Genomic DNA, 13,505 nt, shown 5'->3' with positions numbered 1-13,505 from the left:
CCGATAGATAGGTAGGTAAGAAAATTAATGTCATAAATATGTCATTTGAGAGTGGATGACGACAGCAGAAGGGTCGGAGATCTGTGTAAAATTTTCAGCGATGTAAAGTTGTGAATATATGAATTTTGTCTTTTTTGTATTTTGGTCTGGAACTTAACTTTGCGGGTAGTTTTTCAGTACCCCAAAGGGAATCGGGTTTGTTGACGTACCTGCTAAAGTGCAAGGTCGGATTTGAAAATATTTGAGAAATGATTCAGTACTCGTTCAAAAAGATATTTATTCTTTCATTAGTTTCTTAACCCCGCCGTGTATTTGTCAGAAGCCTGGTCAGGGCGGAGAACTCGGCAGGGGATTATCCCCTTTATTACAATAGCAATAGCTGATGGCAGGTACAGACTTTCATATTCGCCTCTTCCTCGTAGAATTTAAACACAATTTTATGTTAAATATTTTGCAGTTTAATTTTCTTTATCATGTTAGACACTCGTTTTTTACCAAATTTTCTTTTTTTGTTTATACATGGTTCAGCCATATAAACTTAGTTTGTTATTACAACTTATATTTTCTCACATTAGAGTTTCAAATAATCTGTTAAATTGTATGAATTATTTGAACACCAACAATTTAAAAAGACGTAATGCAGAAAAACAATGATTTTAAAAGTCACACTAATTAGTGTCATTTATCTTTCCTGTGCAGATTTTATTTATTACCGTATAACAACTTTACGTATTACATTGCATGGCTTATTACATAAACCCAATATTGTTCAAAATGAAATATGTTTTGTAAAACTCGGCTCGTAGTACCAATGTTTTTTGTAATCCAGTTGATACGACCATGATTGTATTGTTTTGATGAGTACCGAATTGTACTTTGATATTGCTCGAAGGACCTTTGTTTTGTTGTGTGCGAAATAATAGACAGCGTTCGCTTTCGATGTTTAAATACAGGACGGTTACAGAAGTACTGTATTTACAATATCAGGTAAAGATACCCAAAAGGGTCAGTGGCCGCTTCCGTAAATGGAACAAAATACATATTCACATTATAAAAAAATACAAAGTTAATGAAATTCGCGATTAGTTAGTATAATTGCCTAGATAAATACACCCCTACGAAATATTTTAACAATAATAAATTTAGTACATATTTACCTGAATTTTCGCAAAAGCCGTTGTTAGGCATTCCCTGAAGTCATTGTAGTTATCAGTTACTAATGCCATCTTCTTTGGGTTTTCAGGTAAAAATGAAAAATAAGCCAATCGAAAATGTAAAGGAAAATTCTGAAAGTATTGTGGCATTAGAGGAACAAAATTTTGTATAAATGGACGGAACAGCATTACGAACCTATTATTTGTGATTTGTCAGTGTAAAGTTACATACTTTGTTAGACAAACATTGTAGTGATTAGTGTTTACTATTTAGTCACTGTAGTATTTAGGTTAATTTAATAATTTTTAGAATAGTAAATACGTAAGTGGTAGACAGATATATTCAGGGATATGGGGCATTCATTCCAAGAAAATTCTCAGCATTTTTGGTAACCGCAAAAGTAAAAAACGACTAATTACTTTGATCACCTTGATATTTTTCAAGAGTTAGAGTTTTCGCTGAAAATGTACTCTCGTTTTAGGCATTTTATTTTTTATTTAAAAAATTCATACGTTTTTTTTGAAAATGCAACATAGTGACTTAAACATTTTTATGTCACGAGCATGTATATGTATCGCACTGCTCCTAAAATTTTTTTCTGAAAAATTTCAGTTTCACAAATCCGGCCCTGTGCACTTTCACAATGGGTAATGATTAAGGGTGCTGTAAACTACCCACAAACTTAAACACGGAACCGGTTCATAAAATTCATATATTTTTAACACAACTTTATTAAAAAATCAGAACGTTTTGGTGGTGAACCAAAATTCAAAATATTAAAAAAAGGCAACAGAAGCCTGAGAAAATACCATACAGCGCCGATGTTTTTATAAATTAATAGTAAGCATACATAGACAACGCCGTCATGTATTTTATTTTAAATTTTAAATTAGAAATAGACGTTAATTTTGTCGAAGTCATTGTGTCAACAGAAAGATGTAAAAGTATTTCAAAAGAATATTGTTTATAAATAACATAGTATTATTAATAAGTGAGCTACCATTCTGCATTTAAGTTGACGCTTATGCAATTTTTTATGTGGCGAAATATGTATTATTGTACCTATACTTAAATTCTGAGTATTAAAAAATTCAGTTCTAAAATATATTAAGCTTTTTAAAAAAAACAGGAAAAGTTATTTAGTTCTACAGTATTTCAAATAATTAGAAAGTACTTGAAGCATTTTCAGTACTTCAAGTATTTGTAAGTACTTGAAGTATACCTCCAGTACTTCAAGTACTCGTAAGTACTTGAAGTAATATACTTGGCTTGTACTTCAAATACATCTGAAAACTACTTGATACTTGAAATACTCTTGCTGAAAGTAAGTACTTGGTACTTTACTTGAACACTATTTCAAGTAGTACTTTGTACTTGGTACTTCAAGTACTTTTTTTGAGTACTTTGAACAGCTCTGGTTGGATTAGAAGTAAAATCAACAAATTTTAGACTTTAATAGAGAAAATATATTTTTTAATGACTGGATCTGCAGTTAACAAAATTTTTTTGACCAACTGGAAATAATTGATATTTGATTAAGTTTGTAAATACATATTATATGGTAGTTGTGAGAATGCAACTCTTAATACACTAATCAAGATACGGTCTATGTAGAAGTTCTAACACTTCCTTGTTAAACCGTTGAATCGTCTATTTTAATTTTCAATTTGACAGTGAAGAGGATTTTGGCTAAATTCTGTGTTTTGTTGGTGTTTCACAGGTCGTACAATACAAAACTGCAGATTTTTCGTTCTTGTCAATCTACTTCGCGAATCAAATCGGTGACCACAAATCTAGATGTATCAAAACTTTGATGACGTCATCCTAAAATTTTGCAAAATACTTAAACAAATACAGAAAAGCGACCACTTTTTGAACTTTCATGACCCCTAGAGTACGAAGAAATAAGTCTCCCGTTTCCGTCTGTCTGTTCGTCTGTCCGTCTATCTGACCCAATAGTTCTCAAATTTTGGATTTATATTACTCAAAAAAACTAATCAATGCGTGAATTTATTTTATTGATTTAATTAGGAACTACAAAACCTTAGAGTTATCATAAGTATGGTAAATTTTTGATCTAAATGTATTTGCTCATTCTCTTTAGACCAATTTTTTAAAACATGAAACAATGATCTAACAAGTAATAAGAGCGTATACAACTTTTAACCTCTTATGTTTCCAACATGGCTTTTGTTACGCATTTGTTGTAGAAATATTCATTACGAAAATTATTACTGAATAAACACACCGATACAACTGAAAATTGTTTTTCATTAAACACAATAAACAAAATTGCGTATCAAATTACCCTGATAAAAAACTGGAAATTGATGGTGATAATTCCAGAGCTAGAAATCACCATATTATGTTGGCTCTGCTGCAAAAGCAGTTGAAGAAGTTTGCGATTTTTTGTATTCCATAGATACCAAGGAGTGTTGGCAGCAGAATAAAAAATACGTTCGGACTGGAAAAAGAAGCTTTTAAAAGTTTATAAACCTGGGACGCTTTTTCACCTCGTCTTCGACTTGTTGACCAAGGAAACCGAAAGCTCCACCTCCGAAAACTGTCAGAATTACGATTAATGCAATTCGCATCATCATTGAGTAAGGTTTCTGCAAGAAATTATCGTTAGTGTTGATTCGCAAAGACGGGATAAAACTTACAGGAATGAGTATCACACATACAATGAACATTATACCACTTCCAGTAAAATAAAAGATTTTGTAATAAAAAAAATAGTTAATGCGATCTAAAAATCTATACAATTGTTCAGGACGGTCCATTCAATTCGCTATACTTACTTAAGTAAAGTCTGATGATGTCGAATGCAGCAACTCATTTCATTTTTCACTCTATTTTGATATTCTTCATTCGTTTGAAGAGTCGCCACGTCCAAAGAATCTACAGAACTGCTCAGATTTTCCAGCCTCTGATTAAGCAAGAGGCACTGAGTGTACAAGTGTAGCACTAAGTAAACAATTATTGTCGTGCCACCCGTAATAGTAAAAGCGATGTGATACAGCGACAAGTAGAAAATTGTCGTGAAAGGAAAGCTCCATTTTCCGAATACATCTGTGAATATTTTCACAGGAATCATAACTTCGTACTCATCTCCATACCAGGGTAATCCGCTAGTAGCGGCTAAAACGAGCAATATTACAAAAATTTTGTAAGCAAGTACAACTCGATTTGCCGTTTTTTGAAAATTTTTGAAATTGTCTTCTCCCATGCTGTGCAAAGACCACAAATCTGGGAATATTTCGGTGTAAAGTTTATAAAGGGTGCGGTTTCTAGTAAATGTAGTAATGTAGAAAGATAGTGGCTAAAACATTTTCTTTGTTTCATTTTTTGTTACTCTTTGTTGTCTTACTATCAAGGAGCCGACCAATACTGCTGCATACTGGGTGAGAAATAAATTCCACTGATTGGTTATTGCTACGAACAACATCGCAGAAACGTGTTCCACTAGTAGAAAACCAAAAAATGCGAAAGAAAGTGGGCGTAAAAATTTATTGTAGATTAGTGCAAGAGCTACACCGAGAATGTCAAAGAAAACGTCGTCTGCAATGTTGTCTATTATTACAAAAAAAAGTGCAGAAATGGGTGGATACCGTCCAATATTGGTTGCAAAGGAGGTCCTACTTCGAATAAATACGTAACCCATTTTTCCAAGAAAATTTTCAATGTTTTCATATTAATTAATGTATAGTCGAGTTAAACACAACCACTTCGTATAGGATATTTTTTTACTACAAAAAGTTACTTTTTTCACAACAGCCTGAAGTTCACTACAGAAATATTAATACTTTCCTTGTACTAACCTTTACCTTTAACGATAAGTACAGCTAATGGTTAATTAATCTGAAGCAAAGGAATCTTCTGATCTATTTATTATTAAGTTTGTGGTCTTTGATCAACCTTGACGTATCAATTTTTCAAAATACATCTAACGGTTGTGTTATTAAATATTTCTAATGCCTATTAAATAATAAATAATTGTATAGCTCAAATGTGATACTATATGGATTAATGTAAAAAAAATTTTTACATCATCTCGAAAATATTTTAAGTTAATCTCTGTCATCACATCTCCTTGGTTATATTTCAGAAGCTGGGAAAGTGCGAATAATAATAATAATCCATTCATGTTTTCTCGTAATGATGTCCTCTCAAAGCTTTTTTTTAAGTAAAGTCCATCTAAATTTTATAAAATAACATGCTCCTATGCTTGTGGGTAATGAATCTGCCTTGATTTTTTACACCAGGTATCCAGATTTTTCCAAAAAAAAAGTAATCGAAATTGCATTATTACATTTTATACCAGTATAAAAATTTGAGATTATTGTAATGTTGGCCCCGCCTATATTTAATAACAATAATGCCAGAATTATCATGATAACAGCTACTTATCCAAAATAATTTTCACAACGTTTTGCCCCATTATAGCTTAATTAAGTTTTAAGCGTCTCCTCTCTTTTGAGGAGACAAATTCAGGTTGCTACGTGCCTAATCGTCACATTCTTTCGATGTATAAACATAAACAATCAAAGTTAAGCAACATTAAAAAATCTGAAAATCAAAAAATCAACAATTTAAAACATTGAAAAATTGAAAAATCGAGAAATGGAAAAATTCCCAATATTGAAATGTTGAAAAATTGAAAAATAGAAAACTTGAAGAATTAAGAAATTGAAAAATCGACATTCTGTAACATTTCAAAAATTGAAAAATCAAAAAATTTAAAAAACGGAAAATTGAGGAATGGAAAAATTGAAAAATGGAGAAATTGAAAAATTCCAAAATTAAAATATTAAAAATTTAGGGAATCAAGAGAAAAATCGAATTATTGAAAATTTGAAAAATCAAAAAAATCGAAAAACAGAGCAACTGAGAAATCGAAACATAAAATTAAAAAATGAAACATCGAGAAATTAAAAAATCAAAAGATCGAGAATTAAAGAAATTGTAAAGTCTAGAAGTCGAAAATCGAAAAATTGAAAAATCCAGAGATCAAAAGATTGCCCAAAATCGAAAAATCGGAAAATAAATTGTGAAACTGAAAAATTTTGAATAAAAAAATCGATAAATTTAAAACTCGAAAAACTGAAAAACCAAAAAAATCAGGAAACTGAACAATCGATAAATCGAAATCTCGATAAATCCAGAAATCAAAATTTGAAAAACTATACAACATCAAAAAATCCAGAAACCAAGAAATCGAAAAATCTTCAAATTAAATTATCAAAAAATTTCGAAATTGATAAACTGAAAATAAAAATATAATAAAAATTGAAGAATGAAAAAATTGAAAAATCGAAATATTGAAAAATTGGAAAATCAAAAAATCGAAAAACTGAGCAACTGGGAAATCGAAACAAAATTAAAAATTGAATCATCGAGAAGTCGAAATAACCCAAAATCGGAAAATCCAGAAATTAAAATTTGAAAGTTGAAAAATTTCAATTAAAAAAAATAAAAATATTTCAATTTCAATAACCGATAAATCGAGAAATCGAAATTTGAAAAAATGAAAAATTGAAAAAACGAAAAACCGAGAAATTGTAAATTCCAAAAATTGAAACATCGATAAATAAAAAAATGAAACATCGAGAAATTGAAAAATCAAAAAATCGAGAATCCGAAAAATTGTGAAGTCGAGAAGTCAAAAATCGAAAAATTGAAAAATCCAGAGATCAAAATTGCCCAAAATCGAAAAATCGAAAAATAAATTGGAAAACCGAAAAATTTCGAATAAAAAAAATCGTAAAATTGAAAAACCAAAAAATCACGAAACTGAACAATCGTTAAATCGAAATCTCGATAAATCCAAAAATCAAAAATTTTTAAACACCAGAACATCAAAAAATCGAAAGATCAAGAAATAGAAAAATCTTCAAATTAAAGATAGAAAAACTAAGTTATCCAAGAATTTAAAAATTGATAAACTGGAAATCAAAATAAACCTTAAATCGATGAATCGAAAAATTAAAATTGATAAATCGAAAAATCGGAAAATTAAAAAATTGAAAAATTGAAACATCGGGAAATTGAACAGTCGAAAAATCGCAATATCTAAACCTCGATAAATCGGGAAATCGAAAAATTGAATAATTGAAAAATCGAAAAAGTGAAAAATTAAAAAAATTAAAAATTTAAAAATTCAGAAACAGAAAAATTGAAATCAAGAAATCGAAAAAATAAAAAATCCCCAAACCGAAAATCGAAAAATCGTAAATTTAAAAAAACTGAAAAATTGAAAAATCAAAAACCTGAGAAATCGAAAAATTGAAGAATTGAATACCTGAAAAATGGAAAAATCGAGAATCGGGAAATTGGGAATCCGAAACACCGAAAAGTCAAGAAATCGAGAAACAGGAAATCTAAAAATGACAAATTGAAATGTCTAAAAATGGAAAAAATTTTAGAAACGCTAAAAATTGAAAAATTGAATGATCGGAAAATTTAAAAATCAAATATTTGAAAAATCGAGAAACTGACAAATTCCAAAACTGAAATGTTGAATCCAAGTAAAAAATCGAAATTTCGAAAAATTGGAAAATCGAAAATCGAAACATCATAAAATTAAAAAATTGAAACATCGAGAAATCGAAATAGGCCAAAATGGAAAATAGAAAAATTAAAAATTGGAAAATTGAAAAATTTAAATTAAAAAAATCGAAAATTTGAAAAACCAAACAATCAGAAAACTGAACAATAATAATTGATAAATCGAGAAACCGAAAAACGGATAACCGAGAAATCGAAACATCGAAAGATCGAGAATTTGTGAAATTGGAAAGTCGGGATGTCGAAAAATCGAAAAAATACTCAAAATCGAAAAACCTAGAAATTAAAAATTGGAAGACCGAAAAAATCGTTAAATCGAAAAACCGAAAAACTGAATCGATTATTCAGTTTTTCGATTTTTTGGTTTTTCAGTCAAAATCTTAATAAATCGAGAAATCGAAAAATTGAAAAATCGAAAAATTGAAAAACCGAGAAATCAAGAAATCGGAAATAGCCAACAAATCGAAAAATTTATGTTAAAAAAACTCGATAAATCAAAAAATTGAAAAACCAAAAAATCAGGAAACTGAGCAATCGATAAATCGAACCATGGAAATCTGGATAAATCGAGAATTCGAAAAATTGAAAAATTCCAAAACAAACAACGATTTTTTTGTTTTTCAGTCAAAACCGAGAAATCGAAAAATCTAACAACTGAAAAACTGAAAAATCTAAAAATGTTGAATTTAAAAAATCTAAAAGTCGAAACTTCGAAAAATCACAAATTTAAAAAATTGAAAAATTAAAAATCTGAATAAATGGAAAAATCAAGAAATTAAGAATCCAAAACATCAAAAAATCGAGAAATCGAGAATTGGGAAAATCCAAAAAATTAAAAAATTGAAAAGCCGAGAAATCAAAAAATTGAAGAATCGAAAAACTGAAAAATCCTAAAACAAATATGGAAAGATTCACAAATCGAAAAATTGGATAATCAAAAAATTGAAAAATTGGGAAACTGAACAATCGAAAAATCGAAATATCGAAAGCTCGATAAAACAGGAAACCGAAAAATTGAAAAACTGAAAATTTGAAAAACTATAGAATTCCGAAACTCAAATATTGAAGGACTGAGAAACTGAAAAATAGAAAAATTGAGAAATCGAAAATGGAAAATTGAGGAATCGCAAATTTAAAAAACTGGAAAATAGAAAAATCAAAAACCAGAAAAATAGAAAATTTGAGGAATTGGAAAATCTGAAAAAGCGAGAAATTGAGAATAATATCGAGAAATAGGAAATCCAAAAAGTGGAAAAATTTAAAAATTGATAAATTGAAGAATTTAATAATAATTGAAGAATCGAAAAACTAAAAAATCCCAAAACAAATATGGAAAAATTAACAAATAGAAAAACTGGAAAAATCGAAAAATCAGAAAACTGAACAATTGAAAAATCGAAAAACTGAAACTGAAAAATTGAATATTTTCAAAACTGAAGAACTGAAATGTCGAAACAAAATTTAAAAAATCCAAAAATTGAAGAATCAAAAAACTGAAACATCTCCAACCTGAAACATTGAAAAACTGAGAAACTGAAAAATAGAAAAATTGAGGAAACGAAAAGTGGAAAATTGAAGAATTGCAAATTTAAAAAACTGAATAATCGAAAAATCAAAAACTTGAAAAACCGAAGATTTGGGGAATTGAAAAATCTGAAAAATCGAGAAATTGAGAATTATATCGAGAAATCGAGAAATAGGAAACCCAAAAAGTGGAAATATTGAAAAATTGGAAAAATTAAAAATTGATAAATCGAAGAATTTAATAATTGAAAAATCCAGAAATCGAGAATTGGGAAAATGAAAATATCAAAAAATTTAAGAATCGAAAAACTAAAATATCCCAAAACAATATGGAAAAATTGACAAATAGAAAAACTGGAAAATGAAAAAATTGAAAAATCGAAAAATCAGAAAACTGAACAATTGAAAAAACGAAAAACTGAAAAATTTAAAATTTTCAAAACTGAAGAACTGAAAAGTCGAAACAAAATTTAAAAAATCCAAAAATTGAAGAATCAAAAAACTGAAAAATCTCCAACCTGAAACATTGAAAAACTGAAAAATCGAAAAATCAAAAACCTGAAAAATCGAAAATTTGGGGAATTGAAAAATCTGAAAAATCAAGAAATTGAGAATAAGCTCGAGAAATCGAGAAATAGGAAACCCAAAAAGTGGAAAAATTGAAAAATCGGAAAATTTAAAAATTGATAAATTGAAGAATTTAATAACACTATGCAACAAATTAAAAAAAAATAAAATTCACAGAATGCACAGTATGTAGTTAAAATTTCTTACCTCAAACTCAATTGAGGATCATGCTTGAAAGAATCGTATCACATCAGGTTTCAAAGTGAAAAGTGTTTATTGAATTTTTTGAAATCATACAAAATTAATAAAACAAAACTTCATTTTTCATTGAAAAAGGTCTTTTTTTTCGAACGATTGGCATTCTTATTGTAGCCAGATCTCGCAGTATCCCTCTGAAGACACCAACAGAAGTCTGCAAGCATGGGTGGATACATAAAAGCGATATTTTTACGATTAAATGCAATCAAGTGTCCCAAAAAGTAAGAAAAACAAAACACCCGTTAGCTATGTTTTGTGATGTGATATGAGTATAAAACATTTTTTTCTTTAGTATATGGAGTATAGGTACCCAACATATCACATCAGGTATCACAATGAAAAATGTTTATTGAATTTTTTGAAATCATACAAAATTAATAAAACAATACTTCATTTTTCATTGAAAAAGGTCTTTTTTTTTCGAACGATTGGCATTCCTATTATAGCCAGATCTCGCAGTATCCCTCTGAAGACACCAACAGAAGTCTGCAAGCATGGGTGCATACATAAAAGCGATATTTTTACGATTAACTGCAATCAAGTGACCCAAAAAGTAAGAAAAACAAAACACCCGTTATATATGTTTTATGATGTGATATGGGTATAAAACATTTTTTTCTTTAGTATATGGAGTATAGGTACCCAACCTATCACATCAGGTATCACAATGAAAAGTGTTTATTGAATTTTTTGAAATCATACAAAATTAATAAAACAATACTTCATTTTTCATTAGAAAGGTCTTTTTTTTCGAACGATTGGCATTCCTATTGTAGCCAGATCTCGCAGTATCCCTCTGAAGACACCAACAGAAGTCTGCAAGCATGGGTGGATACATAAAAGCGATATTTTTACGATTAAATGCAATCAAGTGTCTCAAAAAGTAAGAAAAACAAAACACCCGTTATCTATGTTTTGTGATGTGATATGAGTATAAAACATTTTTTTCTTTAATATATGGAGTATACCCAACCTCAAACACTATCTGAACTTTCTGTGAATTTTTTAGTGTTGCATAGTGTAATTGAAAAATCGAGAAATCGAGAATTGGGAAAATGAAAATATCAAAAAATTGAAGAATCGAAAAACTAAAAAATCCCAAAACAAATCTGGAAAATTGACAAATAGAAAAACTGGAAAATGAAAAAATTGAAAAATCGAAAAATCAGAAAACTGAACAATTGAAAAATCGAAAAACTGAAAAACTGAAAAATTGAAAAATTTCAAAACTGAAAAATCTCCAACCTGAAACATTGAAAGACTGAGAAACTGAAAAATTGATAATAATTTGGGGAATTGCAGAAATTGAGAATTCGAAACATCGAAAACTCCAGAAATCGAGAAATAGGAAATCCAAAAACATCGAAAAATTAAAAAATCGAGAATTTGGGAAATCAAAAAGTGAAAAATCGGAAAATTGAGAAATCGAAAAATAAAAAATCGAAAATTCGGAGAAATGAGAAAACGAAAAATCGTACTTTCCAGACTTTTCCCATAAATCTCGATGTCTAGTATAAAAATTCAACACGGATTCATAAACCACAAGTTCAGGGCTACGTAAGTTTTTAACCATCGATTCTTGGAGGGGTCATGAGCAGATAAGTTTTGTTAACAATAACCTTAAGACATTTGTAAGATTTCAAAGCATTCGATTTTGCAATATTAGAATTAAGTTTTAAAATATTGTTAATATTGTCATACAATTTTTATTTTTCCACCAGTCTGAATGCGTAGGGTAAAAACTCGACACGGATTCATAAACCACAAGTAGCGGAGTACGTTATTTTACAAAAAAATGTAAATAACCTTTACTATTTTTATAAAAAAGGAGATGACGACATCATACTAGATTAGATAAATTTTATAGCTTTTTACCATGTACATCATATTATACCTACATAATATTATAAAAGCCCGATTTGAACTAAACTTTGCCCCGGGACGTCATGCGCTTGTTCATCCTTCCAGTTTTTCCTGCGCCCTACACAGAGAATATTGATTCTTGTGGAATGCGTACTTAGAAGATGCCTTTTCGTTGGGTGGTGTGTTTAGTTGGGGACGGGGGAAAAGAGGTAGTTTCCTGCGGGCATTGACACAGACCACATCCTTAAATTAGTGATCACTTAGACAAAAAAAATCAAAATGTTAATCTTAAGTGTGTTAATCAGTTAAGTGCGTGCGAGTGTTGGAAATTAGGGCCTCAACAAACTACATATCTAAAGGTAATTAACTGCTTAGTTTCGTAAGCAATAGGCGATTAACACAAAAAAGCTGAAAATTTAAATTTATTTGAGTAATTATTATACTTAGTATAAGCAAGTTTCCAAAAATAAAACGTAACACTTTGTAAAAGAAAATAATGATTATTAAATGAGGTCGTGTCTTCCGGAAAATGTGTTCTTATTTAGGCTGCCCCCACCTGGTTTCACAACTGGCACTCAGACATTTCCCGCCACCACGTGACATGACGTAACAAGTGTTCTCCATTTTAATGACGTCACAGGGCACCCTTACGGAATATGTTGTGGCAGGACTGAAATTAAACAATCATCTTTCAAATAAACTCGTTTTAAAGATATTATCTGGAAACAATGTGTTCATATATCTCTCTACACCATAACCTGACTATATATGGCGTGTTAATGTTATTGTTATCCCAGTTTAAGACCGACTGTGTTGAAAATGCGGATCTTTCATAGTGAGAAATTTCCTTCTGTGTTACGCCATCGCGGTCACTTTAACCACTCGAAAAATTCTACAAAAAACAATAATTATCCATATGAAGCTCGCTTTCCAAATTATACACTCACCTCTAATTAAGCCCGATATCATCTCCACGAACTCCCGCCAGTCATCATTTAAACGAGATCAAATCAGTTTTTTCAGCCTCGGCGGATCATGCAAACCTCATAAAACAGAAACGTGTAATAACCAGTTCATCTAATTAATTCTCATTTGTCTGCCATAAAATTTGCTACTTAATTACCGGACAACGTCATCAGCGCAATGTTCTTCACATCTTACGCCGGTAATAATACAATTAAACTTTAATTACATTATTTGGAAATAGTTTAGATTCTCAGGTATGTAATTTCAGCGTTACGAAAGTCATGGTAGTTACGCATTTGGGAAAACTCGTACTCGAATAAATAATTGATTAATTTGGTATAATTTTGGCCGCGAGTGTGATTTATTGATTGCTCGTACCGGCCATAAATCTATAATTTTGTTCAAATTAAACACTGTGGGGATTCTTCGGGTGTTGGGCAAGAGGTGTTCACAGTTAGATGTGGGTTAGCGGGTCTTATAAGTTTCAAAATTTATTGTGCGAAATTGCAGAATGTTGGCGTTTTTGTGTGGTCGATTCATTATAGTCTGATTTAATTATTTAGATAATTTAACAGTCCAGTGAGCAGATTGAATGCAAGACATGG

General features: G+C 29.8%; 2 protein-coding genes across 2 annotated transcripts in view; one reads left to right on the top strand and one right to left on the bottom strand.

Annotated features, from left to right (window-relative positions):
- LOC135128167 (uncharacterized) overlaps nt 1-4,433 on the bottom strand; it is a 46,785-nt gene extending 42,352 nt beyond the window's left edge. Inside the window, exons 1-5 of the mRNA XM_064055061.1 lie at nt 3,957-4,433; nt 3,819-3,912; nt 3,669-3,767; nt 3,464-3,619; nt 3,379-3,411 (exon numbers count right to left, since the gene is read on the bottom strand). Coding sequence (XP_063911131.1) covers nt 3,379-3,411; nt 3,464-3,619; nt 3,669-3,767; nt 3,819-3,912; nt 3,957-4,384 — 810 coding nt within the window. The 5' untranslated portion in view covers nt 4,385-4,433. The remainder of the gene's footprint in view (nt 1-3,378; nt 3,412-3,463; nt 3,620-3,668; nt 3,768-3,818; nt 3,913-3,956) is intronic.
- Nucleotides 4,434-12,121: 7,688 nt separating this feature from the next.
- LOC135128309 (uncharacterized) overlaps nt 12,122-13,505 on the top strand; it is a 47,454-nt gene continuing 46,070 nt past the window's right edge. Inside the window, exon 1 of the mRNA XM_064055222.1 lies at nt 12,122-12,293. The gene's annotated coding sequence lies outside the window, so the exon portion shown is untranslated. The remainder of the gene's footprint in view (nt 12,294-13,505) is intronic.

This window comes from Zophobas morio, unplaced genomic scaffold (assembly GCF_036711695.1).
Source record: "Zophobas morio isolate AGI-343-1 ecotype UQ-CSIRO unplaced genomic scaffold, CSIRO_AGI_Zmor_V1 ptg000012l, whole genome shotgun sequence".
NCBI lineage: Eukaryota > Metazoa > Arthropoda > Insecta > Coleoptera > Tenebrionidae > Zophobas > Zophobas morio.
Note: the sequence above shows the minus strand (reverse complement) of the source record. Positions and strands in the feature narration are given on the sequence as shown.